The sequence below is a fragment of the Cnephaeus nilssonii genome, assembly GCF_951640355.1.
Source record: "Cnephaeus nilssonii genome assembly, chromosome: 22".
Taxonomy (NCBI): Eukaryota; Metazoa; Chordata; class Mammalia; order Chiroptera; family Vespertilionidae; genus Cnephaeus; species Cnephaeus nilssonii.
In genome coordinates, this window is record NC_137093.1 from 11,600,801 (window position 1) to 11,614,889 (window position 14,089).

General features: G+C 51.7%; 1 protein-coding gene across 1 annotated transcript; it reads left to right on the forward strand.

Annotated features, from left to right (window-relative positions):
• Positions 1–567: 567 nt before the first annotated feature.
• On the forward strand, positions 568–13,480 carry LOC307093926 (calcium release-activated calcium channel protein 1). Its single transcript, XM_079762268.1, has 2 exons — positions 568–1,123; positions 12,306–13,480. The coding sequence occupies exons 1-2, from the start codon at positions 827–829 to the stop codon at positions 12,915–12,917; spliced, it is 909 nt and encodes a 302-aa protein (XP_079618394.1). The 5' UTR covers positions 568–826; the 3' UTR covers positions 12,918–13,480.
• The last annotated feature ends 609 nt before the right edge of the window (positions 13,481–14,089 follow it).

The following is a 14,089-nucleotide window of genomic DNA, read 5'->3' on the forward strand; positions in this document are numbered from 1 at the left end:
ACATTTATTACCTTCCAAACTATTATAATTTACTTCATGGTATGTCTCCCCAACTCGAATGAAAGCTCCACGAGGGCGGGGGATCTTGCCCACTTGGTTCATCACCCTACCCTCACTCAGAGCCTAGAACAGTGTTGGCATTCAGTAGATGCTCAATAAATACAGAATGAACTCTAGGTCTCAGCCTGCTTTTTCCTGCAGACTTTGAGCTACCTTGTTCCAAGAGGAAAACGGGCCTCAGGAACCGCCCAGAGGTGACCTCAGGCGACCCGACCAAGGAGTCCGAAGTCCTGGAGAAGGGCCATCGGAGCAGCTGAGGAGAGCGGAGGCGCCGGCAGCCGAAGCCCGGCGGGGCCCGGGTACCCGCGGCACTTCCAGGAAGAGGCGCGGGCGCCCGCGGCTTCGCGCCAGGGACTGTGGGCGGTGCCGTCGGAGAAGAAGAGTCACATGACTCGCACAGACACCGCCCACCCGTCGTGGGCGGGGTGTCTTGGTGGGCGGGGCGCATGCAAATGAGTCGGAGGCGTCAGCCAATCGCGGCGCGCGCCGAGGGTCCGGGCCGGGGGATCCGGGACGCTGGCTCGGGCGCAAGCTTGCGTAGCAGCCGCCCGTGATTTTGCTAGCGGCGCTGCGTGCGTGCGGGCTGCGGCTGCCGCTGCTCCTCGCCCTCCTCAGCGTCCTCGGCGGCCGGTCGCGTTAGGCCAGGCCCGCGCGAAGGACAGGCGGCGGCTGCCGGAGGCGGAGGCGGAGGCAGAGGTGCGGCGGGGAGTGGGGGCCGCTGCCTCCGCTGGCGCCCGGGCCGGCCCGCGCCTTTGCAGCGTGCTCCATGCATCCGGAGGCCGCCCCGCCCCCGAGCAACAACAGTCCCGAGCTTCCCCTCAGCGGCTGCAGCACCACCAGCGGCAGCCACCGGAGCCGCCGCCGAAGCGGAGACGGGGAGCCCCCAGGGTCGCCACCGCCGCCTGCCGTCACCTACCCGGACTGGATCAGCCAGAGTTACTCCGAGGTGATGAGCCTCAACGAGCACTCGATGCAGGCGCTGTCCTGGCGCAAGCTCTACTTGAGTCGCGCCAAGCTCAAAGCCTCCAGCCGGACTTCGGCTCTGCTGTCCGGCTTCGCCATGGTGAGCACGGGCCGCCCTGCCCTGCCCCCTCTCCTGTCCCGGCGGCTCCCGCCCGCAGCCCCGACGGGGCCCACGGGGCAGCGGGCTGGGCGGGCCAGGCGGGCTGAGGGTGAGGGGAAGAGCTGGGAGGAGGCTGTCGTGGACGTGAGGTGAGGTGCCGACAAGTGACACCTGATGTGGGCGATTGGGTGTCCTACAAATGTCCAGAGTTGGGGTGGGGGGCTCAGGTGCCTTCCGATGGGCAAGTGTGATGCAGCAAGGAGGGAGAAACAGCAGGGTCCTCGAAGTAGGTCTGCAAGAACACCGTCCACATCTGTTCTGGGGGGAGGAGCGGAAAGGAAGGGCAGCAAGCGTCTGGTCTCCTTGGGAGCAGGTGTCTGGAGGTGGGGAGAAGGAGATGAACCCCCGAGTTCGTTCTCTCTCTCTCTCTCACTCTCTCATTCACTCTCTCTCCCGTCCTTACACTTGAGGCCAGAGGTATTGGCCACGTTCTTTTATCACCTAGTTAGTTAAGGGGATTTCCTGGCACCTTTCTCCTACCGCATTTGCCTAGAGCCCCAGCCTGGGGTTTGACAGCCACCCGCCACTCTCAGTTTCTTCTCCAGCAACTTGCCACTGAGTCACTGGGTGTGTGGGAGGAGGGTGGGAAATGTTCCCGTGAATGGGCTCTTTCTTGACTTTGGGGGTAGGCACCGTTTTCCTCTCCCGGTGCAGAGCTGTGTTGTAGTGAGAAAGGGGTGGGGTAGGTGAGGCTGCTGGCTGGGCAGAGAAGTGGCCCCTGGGATGCCTTCTGGCCTGGAATCCTGGAGTCTCCAGGACCGGATGCTGCTGAACACTTCTTGATTATCTGCCTGCATGCATGGGGTCTGCCCCCTGCTCCCCCCCCCCCACACACACACACACACTGAGCACTGCTGCTTGTCAGTGAGTGAGCTCAGCCTTTAGCCTTGAGGGAGGGAGTGGCTACACCCTTTGTGTTTTCCTGGGAAGGGAGTGTGTCTGGTACTCTCCCAGTGTTCTGCAAAACAAGTGGGCCACGACCGTGGAGCCTGAACTTTCAGGAGCTCCGGTCAGGGCGCAGAGCACAGCCAGCCCCAGTGCAAAGGCCCGTGATGAGGGTGGGAAGAGCTCTCTGAGCGCTGCCACTTGCTGCCTGTGTGGCCTCAGGCATCTCCCTCTCTGGGCCTTGATTTCTGAATTGGTGCATGAAGGCGCTACTCAAGTTTCTCTAACTTCACTTGATTTTAAGCGAAGGCCGAGAAGCGATGCAGTTTCTCTGACTTTAAGAATTAAATTGAAGGAGAGAGAGAGAGAGAGAGAGTGTGTGTGTGTGTGTGTGTGTGTGTAAGGGAGTGGCACTCTATTTTTTAGTTTAGGCTGATGTGATGAAATTCTTTTTTATCAGTGCCAGATTCCAAGAGACTAGTCTCTGCCTTTGCCTGAAGATTGTAAGAAGAGCCGACATTTGCCAAGCACTCACTATGTCCCAGGCATTGTGTGGGGTTCCCTAACTTCTACACTAACTCCTTAACCACCCTTTGAGGTGGTTTTGTCATGGGACTTCCCAAAGCCATTCAGCTAGTCTGCTGGCGTGGGATTTGAACCCAGGTTGGCTGGCACCCAGAACTCTCTTGGGCCCTTTTGTCATTTGTGTGTATGGAGCTCTGATTAATGCCAGTCAGGTATAGAACCAGACCTCCTAGAGAATGAGAAATAGAGCAGACCATTTTTGTTTTTAAAGTTTGTGTGTGTGTGTGTTTACCGATTTGGGAAAGAGAGAGAGAGACATCAATTTTGTTGTTCCACTTATTTATGCTTTTGTTGGTTGCTTCTTGTAAGTGCCCTGACCGGGGATTGAACCCGAAATATTGGGACGACGCTCTAACCAACTGAGCTACTCGGCTAGGGTCAGAAAAGGATTTTTTAAAGCAAAATAAACTTTTACAGTTTGGGGGAAGGGAGTGACACCAGTGATTATCAGCTCTTTCCGGTAGTGCTCTGAAGATAGAGGGACGCCTGTTCCCCTTTCTCTTGCGGTCGTAAATTCACAGTTGCCCAGGCCCCTTTCCCACTCCAGGAAAAGTGAGGATCCATGGGTGATAACGCTCCTGCCTTCTCTAGTCCTTTCTTCCTCTCAAGGAAGCAGGTCTTCTAAACAAATGTCACCTCCCTCTTCCTCTTACTAAAAACAGTGCGGGGGAAGTAGGAGGCAGGGTCAGGCAGTGGCATTGGGTGGGCCTTGGCTCACTCACCCAGACTATCTCTGGGGGACCTTTATTTTCCCTGGTCTGGGAGGCAAAGACTTCCTGGCTCTGTTGGTGGAATCCCCCCCCCCCCACCCCCAAGTTCTGCCAGCAGGAAAGGGCTGAATCCCATGACAGCCTCCATTCTGGGGGAGCAGCGACAAGAGGGTAGCTGTGTTTGCCATGTGCCTGGAAATCTATGACAGAGGTGGGATTGGGGTGGCAAGAGGCACTCAGCAGGGCAAGTCTGCCTGCACCCCACCTCCACCACAGACACCCAGCCTTGTGAGTGAGCCTCTGAGGGGAAGGGGTGCCACACAGCCTAGCACCAGGGAAACGGAGTGAGTGGGTTTCCTGGACTACTCCCCCTGGTCCTGTGAGTCAGCACTGTCAACTGCCTGCCCCCCTAGGGCTTCCTTCCTAGAGACCTGGAAAAGTAGAGGAGCTCATGTGACCTTTGATCTCCAGGGATAGAGTTATCAGGGATGCCAGGCTCACCTGGTCTCCAGGTGAGATGGAGGGATTGAGAGACCTCCCCCCTCCCCAGTGGGTGGAAGGGCCTGGCCAGGTGTCCTCATGTGCTGGGGAGATAGGCCAGACAGGCCGTGGGACCTCAGACAAGCGGCTTTACTCTTTGGGGCCAGTTTTCTCTTGTGTACAGAGGGAGCACATTCCTCTCCCTGGGACTTGCCTGAGGGTTCATTACATGCCAGGTTGAAGAATTTTCAGCATCTGATGATGTGATGTATGTACACCTTAACTGGACCCTCTAGTCTGCAGACAAGATTCCCGCTCCTGATGGCATTTCTAGAAAGAACAGGCCTTGTCTGAGCTCAGATCCAGGCTCTGAACAAGGGGGCCTGGATGTAGCGCATGATCGGCCTCCTGCAGGTGCTCTTGAGCCATAGGTACCCACGAGGGCTGTGATTCAGGCCATCTGTGCCTCGGTTTCTCTCTCAGTGAGAGGCTGCCAGCCTTGGCCTGCCTCTGTTACTTAAAGGATTGTGGCGAGCACACGTGGCAATCTTGGTTTTGTGGGGAGGGCAGGCTTGTAACGTTAGCCTAAGCAGAAGATAATTGGGAAGGTCAGCCTGCTGCCGTAAACAAAATGCTTTCCACGACCTGGGATCAATTATTTTTGGATTATCTTCCTCCTCAAGTTCTCTGCCCGCCAGCACCCTTTTGTTCCCAGGTTCCAGAATGGGTTCAAAAGTTGCTTGGAATTTCTGTGAAAATGAGTTGGAAGGTAGGGCTCAAATCATAAGACACTGAGCCTCTGCAACCTGTTCAGAATCCAGGGGCCATGGAGATGAGTGAGAAATTACTATCACTTCTCATAGTGCTCATTACTAGTAGCGATCATTGCTATTGTTGCTTAGGCTCTTGCAAGAGGCCTGACCTTGTGCTAAGTACTTGTACCATGTCTTGTGATCTTCCCACAACCTAGGGAAGGTTGAATGGCTTGCCTGAGGTTTCCTGGCTGATAAGCTGCAGAAGCCTGTGTCCGTGGTATAGTGCCATTGCTATGGGACTCAAAGTAAGAACCAGGCATCTTAGGTTCAAATCCCGGCTCTTCCACTTACGACTGTGAGATCCTGGGGAAGTCACTTAATGTCTCTGGGCCTCAGTTTCCTCATCTGTAAAATGGGGGTAGTGGTAGTAGCAACCTCATGGGGTGGGGTGAGGATTCATTGAATTAGTACAGACAGTCTCCAACTTAAAGTGGTTTGATTGAACAGTTTTTTCAACTTTATGATGCTGAAAAAGTGATATGGATAACAAATTACATGAGGTATCCAACACTTTATTATAAAATAGGCTTTGCATTAGATGATATTGTCCAACCGTAAGGCAGTGTAAGTGTTCTGAGCACGTGTAAGGTAGGCTAGTCTAAGCTATGATGTTCGGTAGGTTAAGTGTATTAAATGCAGTTTTTGACTTGTGATATTTTCAACTTAAAATTGATTTATTGGGATGTAATCCCATTGTAAGTTGAGGAGCATCTGTATCTGCAAATCACTTAGAATATATCTGGCCCGGATACCCAGGAATCTTGCTCTCCCTTGTTCTCCTGGTGTTGGGACTGCTTTTATAAGGATAATTGATTTGGAAGAATGTAATTCCAGCTAAACCTTGAGGGTGGTAGAGTTAGGGCTTGGGGAAGAGCATTCTGATCAAAGTGTTACAGGGTCTCAGGGCAAGGCAGAGCTGGAGTTGGTGTGTGGAAAGTAGTAGAGAAAGCCCTAGCCGGTTTGGTTCCGTGGATAGAGCGTCGGGCCTGTGGACTGCAAGGTCCCAGGTTTGATTCCGGTCAGGGGCACATGCCTGGGTTGTGGGCTCAATCCCCAGTAGGGGGCATGCAGGAGGCAGCCAATCATTGATTCTCTCTCATCATTGATGTTTCTATCTCTCCCTCTCCCTTCCTCTCTAAAATCAATAAAAAATATATTTAAGAAGAAAAAAAAAAAGAAAGTAGTAGAGAAAGGTGAATCTGGCCACCTAAGATGGTGCAGGGTCTTGCCTGGCTATTGAGAGAGTTTGAACTCTGGTATAGGCAATAGGGAGCCATAGAAGGTTTTGGAGCAGAAGAGTTACAGGATGAATTCTAGAATAATGTTGATGATATTACTATTTGCTAAACACCAGCCATGTGCCTGGACCTTTTTCTTTGGTCTTATTTAATCCTCAGAACAGCTTTAAATCTATGTAGGTAGGAAAACGAAGACTCATAGAGCTTATGATCACCCAGCTAGTAAAATTCAAACCCTGATCTTTCTGTTCAGCTACAGTCTCTCTACATCTCTCTAGCTGGCTGATAACTGGGCTATTGAAGTCTTTCAAATGTCCAGTTCTGCACTCTGGGTTGTGTATAAATGGAATTTTGCTGAATGCCCCGAGGGGATGATGCTCCCTGCCTAGCTAAGAAGCCTTTTATAAAAGTTCACAAGTGCCTGTGGCACATTTCTGGAATTTTCAGTAGTCATCTGTTTTGACCTCTGCGGGTTCCTGGGTCCAGGCCTGGTGAAGGACTCTAGGGTTCCCAAGGGGGGCGCTGTGAGAATCAATGCGGAAGTGGGAGGACTTGGAGAAATAGAACTGAGCAACAAAAGGCAGCTGTTTTCTCTCTGATGGGACTTCTGCTCTCCAGAAGGGATGTCTCAACCTGATAGGAACACGGGCTTTTCTTCAGAGGAGAATCTCCTGGGACTATGATTGGACAGCCCTCTTTGGGATCATTGGTTTAACCCAGGAGTCGGCCAACTTTTTCTATAAAGGGCCAGATAGTAAATATTTTTTACTTTGTAGGCCATGCAATCTCAGTGGCGCCTACTGAATTCTGCCATTTTAGCTTAGTTGATATGTAAATGAATGGGTGTGCCTGACAATAGAACTTTAAAATTGTAGTCTACAGGCCACAGTTTGCCATCTCCTGGTCTCAGTGATGATCTCCAAGATTTTAGTTCACACCTTGCTCAAAAATTGTTAGTACTAGCCCTAACAGGTTTGGCTCAGTGGATAGAGCATCGGCCTGTGGACTGAAGGGTCCCAGGTTTGATTCTGGCCCAGGGCACATGCCTGGGTTGAGGGCTCGATCCCCAGTAGGGGGCGTGCAGGAGGCAGCCAATCAATGACTGTCATCATTGATGTTTCTATCCCTCTCTCCCTCTCCCTTCCTCTGAAATAAATAAATACATATATTTAAAAAAATTGTTAGTACTAACCTCAGTATTTGTATGCTTATGTATATACATATATTTATGTGTGTTATACCTTATGTGTGGTATGCATTCTGATAAAGCATACATAAAAATACAATATTGAAGTTGAAAGGAATGAGCTAAGTAAGAAGTTCTGAGATGGTCTTTTGGTTTCCAGTGGATTACATGGGCTAGTCTGTCAGACACACTGGGTTAAAATACCTGAAGATCAGGTCTTGCCTCCATTTATTTCTTCATCATTCTTTTGCTGAAGCACCTAAAGGGGCAGGCCCAGTGCTGGGTGCTGGAGGAACAGAGATAAACAGAGTGGAGTGGAGGAAGCATGGTGTCATTACATCTTCAGAACATGCTCAGTAAAGGGTGGTGGTGGAGGTGCATTGATGAAGGATGCTTATCACAGCCTGAAAATACTTATTTGCCCAAATGCTCAGTGCCTGTCTTCCTCCCTGGGGTAGGGAGTTGGCTCTTTGACTTCCTGCTTTCTTTCCAGCAGAGCCATAAGACCTTTCAGGCACGTAGTAGGTTCTCAATAAATATTTCCATGAATGAATGAATGGCCCTGTCCTCACCGGGGAGGCCATGGAATAGTGGTGACTTGGAAGGTAAAACCTAAAGAAGTCGGAATTAGCCAGATGAAAGAGAAAGTCTAGGCCTCTTCTCTCCCCCTCGTCCCCCAATCCGTGGTTTATGGCATGAATTTAGTTGCAACCAGAATTTTTTTTTTTAATGGAATGAAATAGAAAGTAGCAGCATACATCCTGTGTTGTAAGAATAGACCTTGTTGGTGCTTTTAGGAATGTATTGTTTGTTGGAACTTTAGTTTCTGTTATAAATGTGTGTGTTTCTATTTTTAGAAACATTTGGAGTACTGGAGGTGATGGTCAAAAGAGTTTGTAAACTGCTGGACTGGACCTCAGCCCTCTCTTAATAGATGGTTTGCCTCTGCAGTGGGACCGGCAGGCTCAGACAGCTCCGAGTGAGCCTGGGTGACTGTGGCTTGGCAGCCACCCACCCTCCTCAAAGTGAGAGAAGCCCAGGCTTGGGAAAGGAGAGTCCTGTGTCCTGGCTGTGGGTGCTAGGGTTAGCCAGGCGTAGGAGGGCTGCCTCGGAAGGGCCTGGACTGCCAGGCGCCAGGTGGCCAGGGTCTTCATGGAGCCCAGGAGGAGTGAGGAGAGGTGGTTGGTATTCAGGCATAGGAGCAGACTCTGGCAAAGCCAACCAGGCCCTGCCTTCCAGAATCACATGACCCTCTTGGCTCATGCTTGAAAATTGGCATCTCAGTGTCCCGATCCCACATGTGGGGAATCCGTGGACCACTGTGAGGTGGGGCTGGCGGTCTCTCACCCTTCCTATCCCTTCGGGACCCCTGTGGCCAGGTCCAAACAGGCCCGTGACTGGATGGGAGCTGTTTATTTTGGGTTAACTCGCCCAGCGCCCCATCTATAATTACCTTGTGAAGCTGCCTGCAATCTGATCTATCGCTCCGGACTCAGCTGGGGCCCTGGGAATCGCCTGCCAGGTTCATGAGGCCCCTGTGATTTTTACGCTCCCTTCACATGAGGAGATTTCCCAAGCGGGAAACATCCTGGAAAAAGCAATGGCTTTATTCCTGTGAACAGTTTTCATGCCAAACGTTCCTTTATGCAGCCCCATGGCACAGAACTTGATCCCCACTGTGGGAACGATACATACAGCCAGCCTGCGTGGTCGAAGTTCCAGGAATTGTAGGGTCCGGCAAAGGTGATGGGGTTTCTTCCGGAGCAGGGCCTCGGGCCCCTTCCTCTTCCTCCGAGGGCCCAGTGTCACAGGCTGAGCCGCCCAGCCTCTCCTTGGCCAAAGAGCTGGGGGAGGGCTAGCCAGTTCTGGTGTCCCCAGGCCAGCTGTGTCTGCATCCAGCCCTGAGGCCTGTGGTTGTGACAAGTGATCTGCAGAGGGTGGTCTCTGTCCTGCTGGTGTGGCCATTTGTCCAGGTGTGGTTTGGGACACACTTTCTGCTGTGCCCAGAGATTGTAGCTGGGGCAAACAAGGCCCAGAGTGGGAGTCCGGCCCTCTCCCGCCCCAAGGGGTAGAACATCGGCATGTGGGGTCAGCTCTCTCCAGCCTGAGCTGAGGGCGTCCAGGGGCTATTTCTCTTCCACTTCAAGCCCTGCATTTTTCTTTATAACTGAGGCTGGCCCTGTGTTAAACACTTACATGTCAAGACCTCATTTAATCCTTAGTCCTTCTGGGCTGTTAAAACAGAATACCACAGGCTGGGTGGCTTATAAACAACCAACATTTATTTCTCAACAGCTCTGGAGTCCAAAATCAAGGCACTTGTAAATTCGATGTTCCTGGTTCATGGACGCCATCTTCTCACTGTGTCCTCACATGGTGGAAGGCCAGGGAGTCTCCGAAGTCTCTTTTGTAAGGGCACTAACCCATCATGGGGCTCCACCCTTGTGATCTAATCACCTCCTAAAGGTCCCACCTCCTAACATCATCACATTAGGGGTTTGGGTTGCAACGTATGAATTTAGAGGGGATGATGTAAACATTCAGTCTATAGCAGCCTAACCCTATGAGGGAAATGCTCCTGTTACTCCCTTTCCACAATAATGATGTTGCCAATAATCATTGACACCTTATTAAGCTTATTATATGCCAGGTCTTCTAAGGACAAGTGGAAGAGCCAGTTCACTCTTAATGGCTATATACTGAGGGTGATATCAAGTAAGGGAGCATGACCTGTATATACCACCACCCCTTACGCCCCAGTGTCCAGCTCAGGGCCTGATGCACCTCATGGGTCTGGACATTTCCAGTGAGTGAATAAGTAGCCAGTGGACCCGGGGCAGCCAAGCAGCAGGCTCTCCTGCTTGTCCCTTCTCTGGTTTCAGATGCCGGGGCAGCAGGCAAAAAGAGGAAGAGGAAGTGCTGGGGGTGGGGAGGTGGCAAGAGGCACCCTCTGCTGGAGGGTGCGTGCCCCCCTTTTCCCATGTGGGCAACCCTGGGGACAGAGGCCCTGGGGCCTCCGGAAGTGGCCTTTAATTCGCCGTGGCCTTTAATTCGCCATGCCCTGGTGGCCTGCTCTGATGCCCCATACCCCTCAGCCACATGTGCTAAAATCTCAGGGTTGACATTAGGCCACCAGTGGTCTTTAAAACGACCAAAATCCTAATGGCACTGCTCCAGCTGTATAGGAACTTGGAACATTTTATAAACTCCTGCACTGAAAAGTTCATACAATCCTCCCTTGTGGGAATTACAGAGCGAGGATCTATGAATCCCATTGAGTTTGTCTGAAAAGTCCTATGAATATATAAACCTGGGCCTTCTAAGGAGGGTGTCCACTACTGTCACCAGATTCTTGAAGGCGCTGGACCCCAAGTCGCCTCTAGATTGTACATCCTCCTAGAGCTGGAGGAGAGAAACCTCAGAGGATTTCGTATAGAGACAGTGGGTTTGGGGGTGACGTTTCTAAACCAAGGCCCAGAAAATTGGAGGAACTTGTCAGAGTCACAGCCTAATAAAAGGTAGTCAGGGTTCAAAGGCAGTCTGCTTGGCTCCAGAGCCGGTGCCCCTAACCACTGCCCCACTCTGCCTTTCCGGGCCATAGGAAGTGTTTAGAAGAACAAGAAATGAAAGTGAAGTAGGCCAGGCATTACAAGCAGAAGAAGAGCTGGTGGGGAAGGAAGGAGCCCACTACCCTCCCCAGGAGTAAGGAAAGGTCAGGGCAGGCTGGTGTGGGGCTGGTGGACACATTTCAGCATCAGACCTCCCACTCTCTGAGCCTGGTACATACGTAGTGGACACTTCATGAAGGGTCACTGTCCTTAATGGTATTGCCATTGGTGCTCACTGCTCCAGGCCCGGCAGGCAGGCCCTGGCAGTGTGCCCAGCACCTGCTGCTCCCGGCTCAGATCTAATGAGCTGGCTCCTTCACTTGGGGGTGATTTGTAAGGTCCAGGTGAGAAGCAGCAGGTGGCAGACCCAGAACATGCCCCTGGTGACCCCGGATCCATAGGTCTCCAGGAACTGGGGAGTAGCTAGTGCGTCAGCCTTGGAGCCCTGAGCTGGGGCCTGCGGTATAGATGGCCCCAGGGCTGTCCCACTGCACCCGAGAGCCCGTCTCTTCTGGGAAGCCTCCGTGGTTCCTTGTTGGTTGGTGCACTGTATTCTCAGAAAGGGCCTGGGCATGACCTGGGAGGGCCTTCATCTCCATCCTCACCGTCTGCTTGAGAATGGGAGTGTGGGGCCAAGAGGGAGGGTGGGGGGGTGGGGGGTTGCTTTTTCTTTTTACTTTTAATGAAAACTTTTCATCATAGTAAGATATGCATAAAACCGTTTTAACCATTTGTGGTGGTTGGTTTTTAATATCTGGCTGGGTGGTAAGAGCAGCAGTTGCCATTTGGGAGGTGTTTGCTATGTGCTAGGAGCTCTCGTTTAATTGTTAAAAATAATCCTGTGAATTAATATGATGTTCCTGTTGTACAAATGAGAAAGTTGAGGCTCAGAGAAATTCAGGGACTTTTCCAAGGGCATGTAGCTATTGGTAGATTCAAATCCTGGCGGCCTGGGCTCCAAGCCTGCTTTCTTTTTTTTTCTTTTTTAAAAAATATGTATTATTGATTTTTTACAGAGAGGAAGGGAGAGGGAGAGAGAGTTAGAAACATCAATGAGAGAGAAACATCAATAAGCTGCCTCCTGCACACCCCCTAGTGGGGATGTGCCCACAACCAAGGTACATATCCTTGACTGGAATCGAACCTGGGACCCTTGAGTCTGCAGACCTATGGTCTATCACTGAGCCAAACTGGCCAGGGCATAAGCCTGCTTTTTTTTAAATATGTTTTATTGATTTTTTTACCTAGAGGAAGGGAGAGGGATAGAGAGTTAGAAACATCGATCAGCCGCCTCCTGCACACCTCCTACTGGGGATGTGCCCGCAACCAAGGTACATGCCCTTGACTGGAATCGAACCTGGGACCTTTCAGTCTGCAGGCCGACGCTCTGTCCACTGAGCCAAACCGGCTAGGGCTAAGCCTGCTTTCTTTACCTGTACTTTCTGCAGCTTCCCAACCCCAAGTGGATGGGTCTTATGATCTCCATTATACAAATGTGGAAACTGAGGCTCAGAGAGGCCAAGTGACTTTCCCAGGGTCGCAGGGTTTGACAGGAGGAAAGCCTCTGTGGGCCGTGACTGTCCTGGTGCTCAGCCTGCCTCTCCCCTACCCTCAGGTGGCGATGGTGGAGGTGCAGCTGGATGCTGACCATGACTACCCGCCGGGACTGCTCATCGCCTTCAGTGCCTGCACGACGGTGCTAGTGGCCGTGCACCTGTTTGCACTAATGATCAGCACCTGCATCCTGCCCAACATCGAGGCAGTGAGCAACGTGCACAACCTCAACTCAGTCAAGGAGTCACCCCACGAGCGCATGCATCGCCATATCGAGCTGGCCTGGGCCTTCTCCACTGTCATCGGCACGCTGCTCTTCCTGGCTGAGGTTGTGCTGCTCTGCTGGGTCAAGTTCTTGCCCCTCAAGAGGCAGCCAGGCCAGCCACGGCCCACTAATAAGCCCTCAGCCCCCGGCTCGGTCTCCAATGACAGCAGTGGTGGCACTGGCGGCATCACCCCGGGCCAGGCCGCCGCCATCGCCTCAACCACCATCATGGTCCCCTTTGGCCTGGTCTTCATTGTTTTTGCTGTCCACTTCTACCGCTCACTGGTCAGCCATAAGACGGACCGGCAGTTCCAGGAGCTCAACGAGCTGGCTGAGTTCGCCCGCTTGCAGGACCAGCTGGACCACAGAGGAGACCACCCCCTGACACCAGGCAGCCACTATGCCTAAGCCCTCCCGGGCCTGGGCACTTCCTAGCTTTGGCCTTATGCCCTTCCCCATGACCTTGTCCTGCCCCAGCCTCAAGGACAGCCTGCATAGGGTGCGGGCTTTCGTCAGGGGACAGAAGTGGAGGGAAGAAGCTCTTTTTAAAGAGAAATTACTGCACTTTGAAACTTTCCTCTAGGAGAATAAGCACTTCCTGTTCTTCCAGCTCCAGGTTCGCCTCCTGTTAGGAGGCCACCAATGGGAGCCAGAGCCAGGACAAATGCTCCCTTTGTCCCTCCTCCCCGCCCATGCCAGTGCCATCTGGATGCTTCCTGTCCTTTCTGTCGTGACCTCCCCCTCCCTGTTCAGCGTCGAGTGTGTGCGCGTGTGTGTGAACACATAAATATACTCATAAGGGATGCCTCTTGTGTCTGTATTTGTTGGGTCTGGGCTGCCTGGTATCATTTCTCCTGGTGCCCCAATCAGGTGAGCCTCTAAACAGATTGTGGTTTTGTTTTGTTTCAACATTTTGAGAAATTTTAAACCTACCAAAAAGTTGAATGAACAGTAACTGAAATATATATGCGGTCAGTTCTTGTTATTCGCAGTAGTTCTGTTCTATAAAATCACTGTGAACGCTGAATGAGGGGGTACTGAACCACCGCCTCTCTGGGAAATACGGGCTTAGGTTCCTGCGAGCCTCTGGTCACAATATTTTTTGTCAGCTGATTTTATGTATGTTTCTATCTAAAGACATCTTACTGAATATATATTGTTGACTTATTGATATTGAATTCAGGCCAACAGAAGCATCACTCGTGCATGAAAGAAGCTTACACCTGACACAGGTAGGTAAGGCACGTCACAGCCTTCCTGCACTCAGGTACGCTACGCTTGAGAACCATTTTAAATGGTGAAATCAACAAAAAGCACACAACGTGAAAAACATGGCACTAAATAGACCAGGAGAGCTGAAACAAGGCAGAGGGTTTCCATATTCCACCTCAGCAAGTAGGCAGATTCACAAATACAGAAACCGTGAATGATGAGGATCACTGTGTTTTTGCCCTTGAGCCATATGTGTTGATTGCAGATTTGGTGACCCTTCATGCTTAAATACTTCCTCCTAAAACCAGGGACATTCTCCTACATGACCACAATTCAGGAAATCTGACGTTGATACCATACAACCTAAT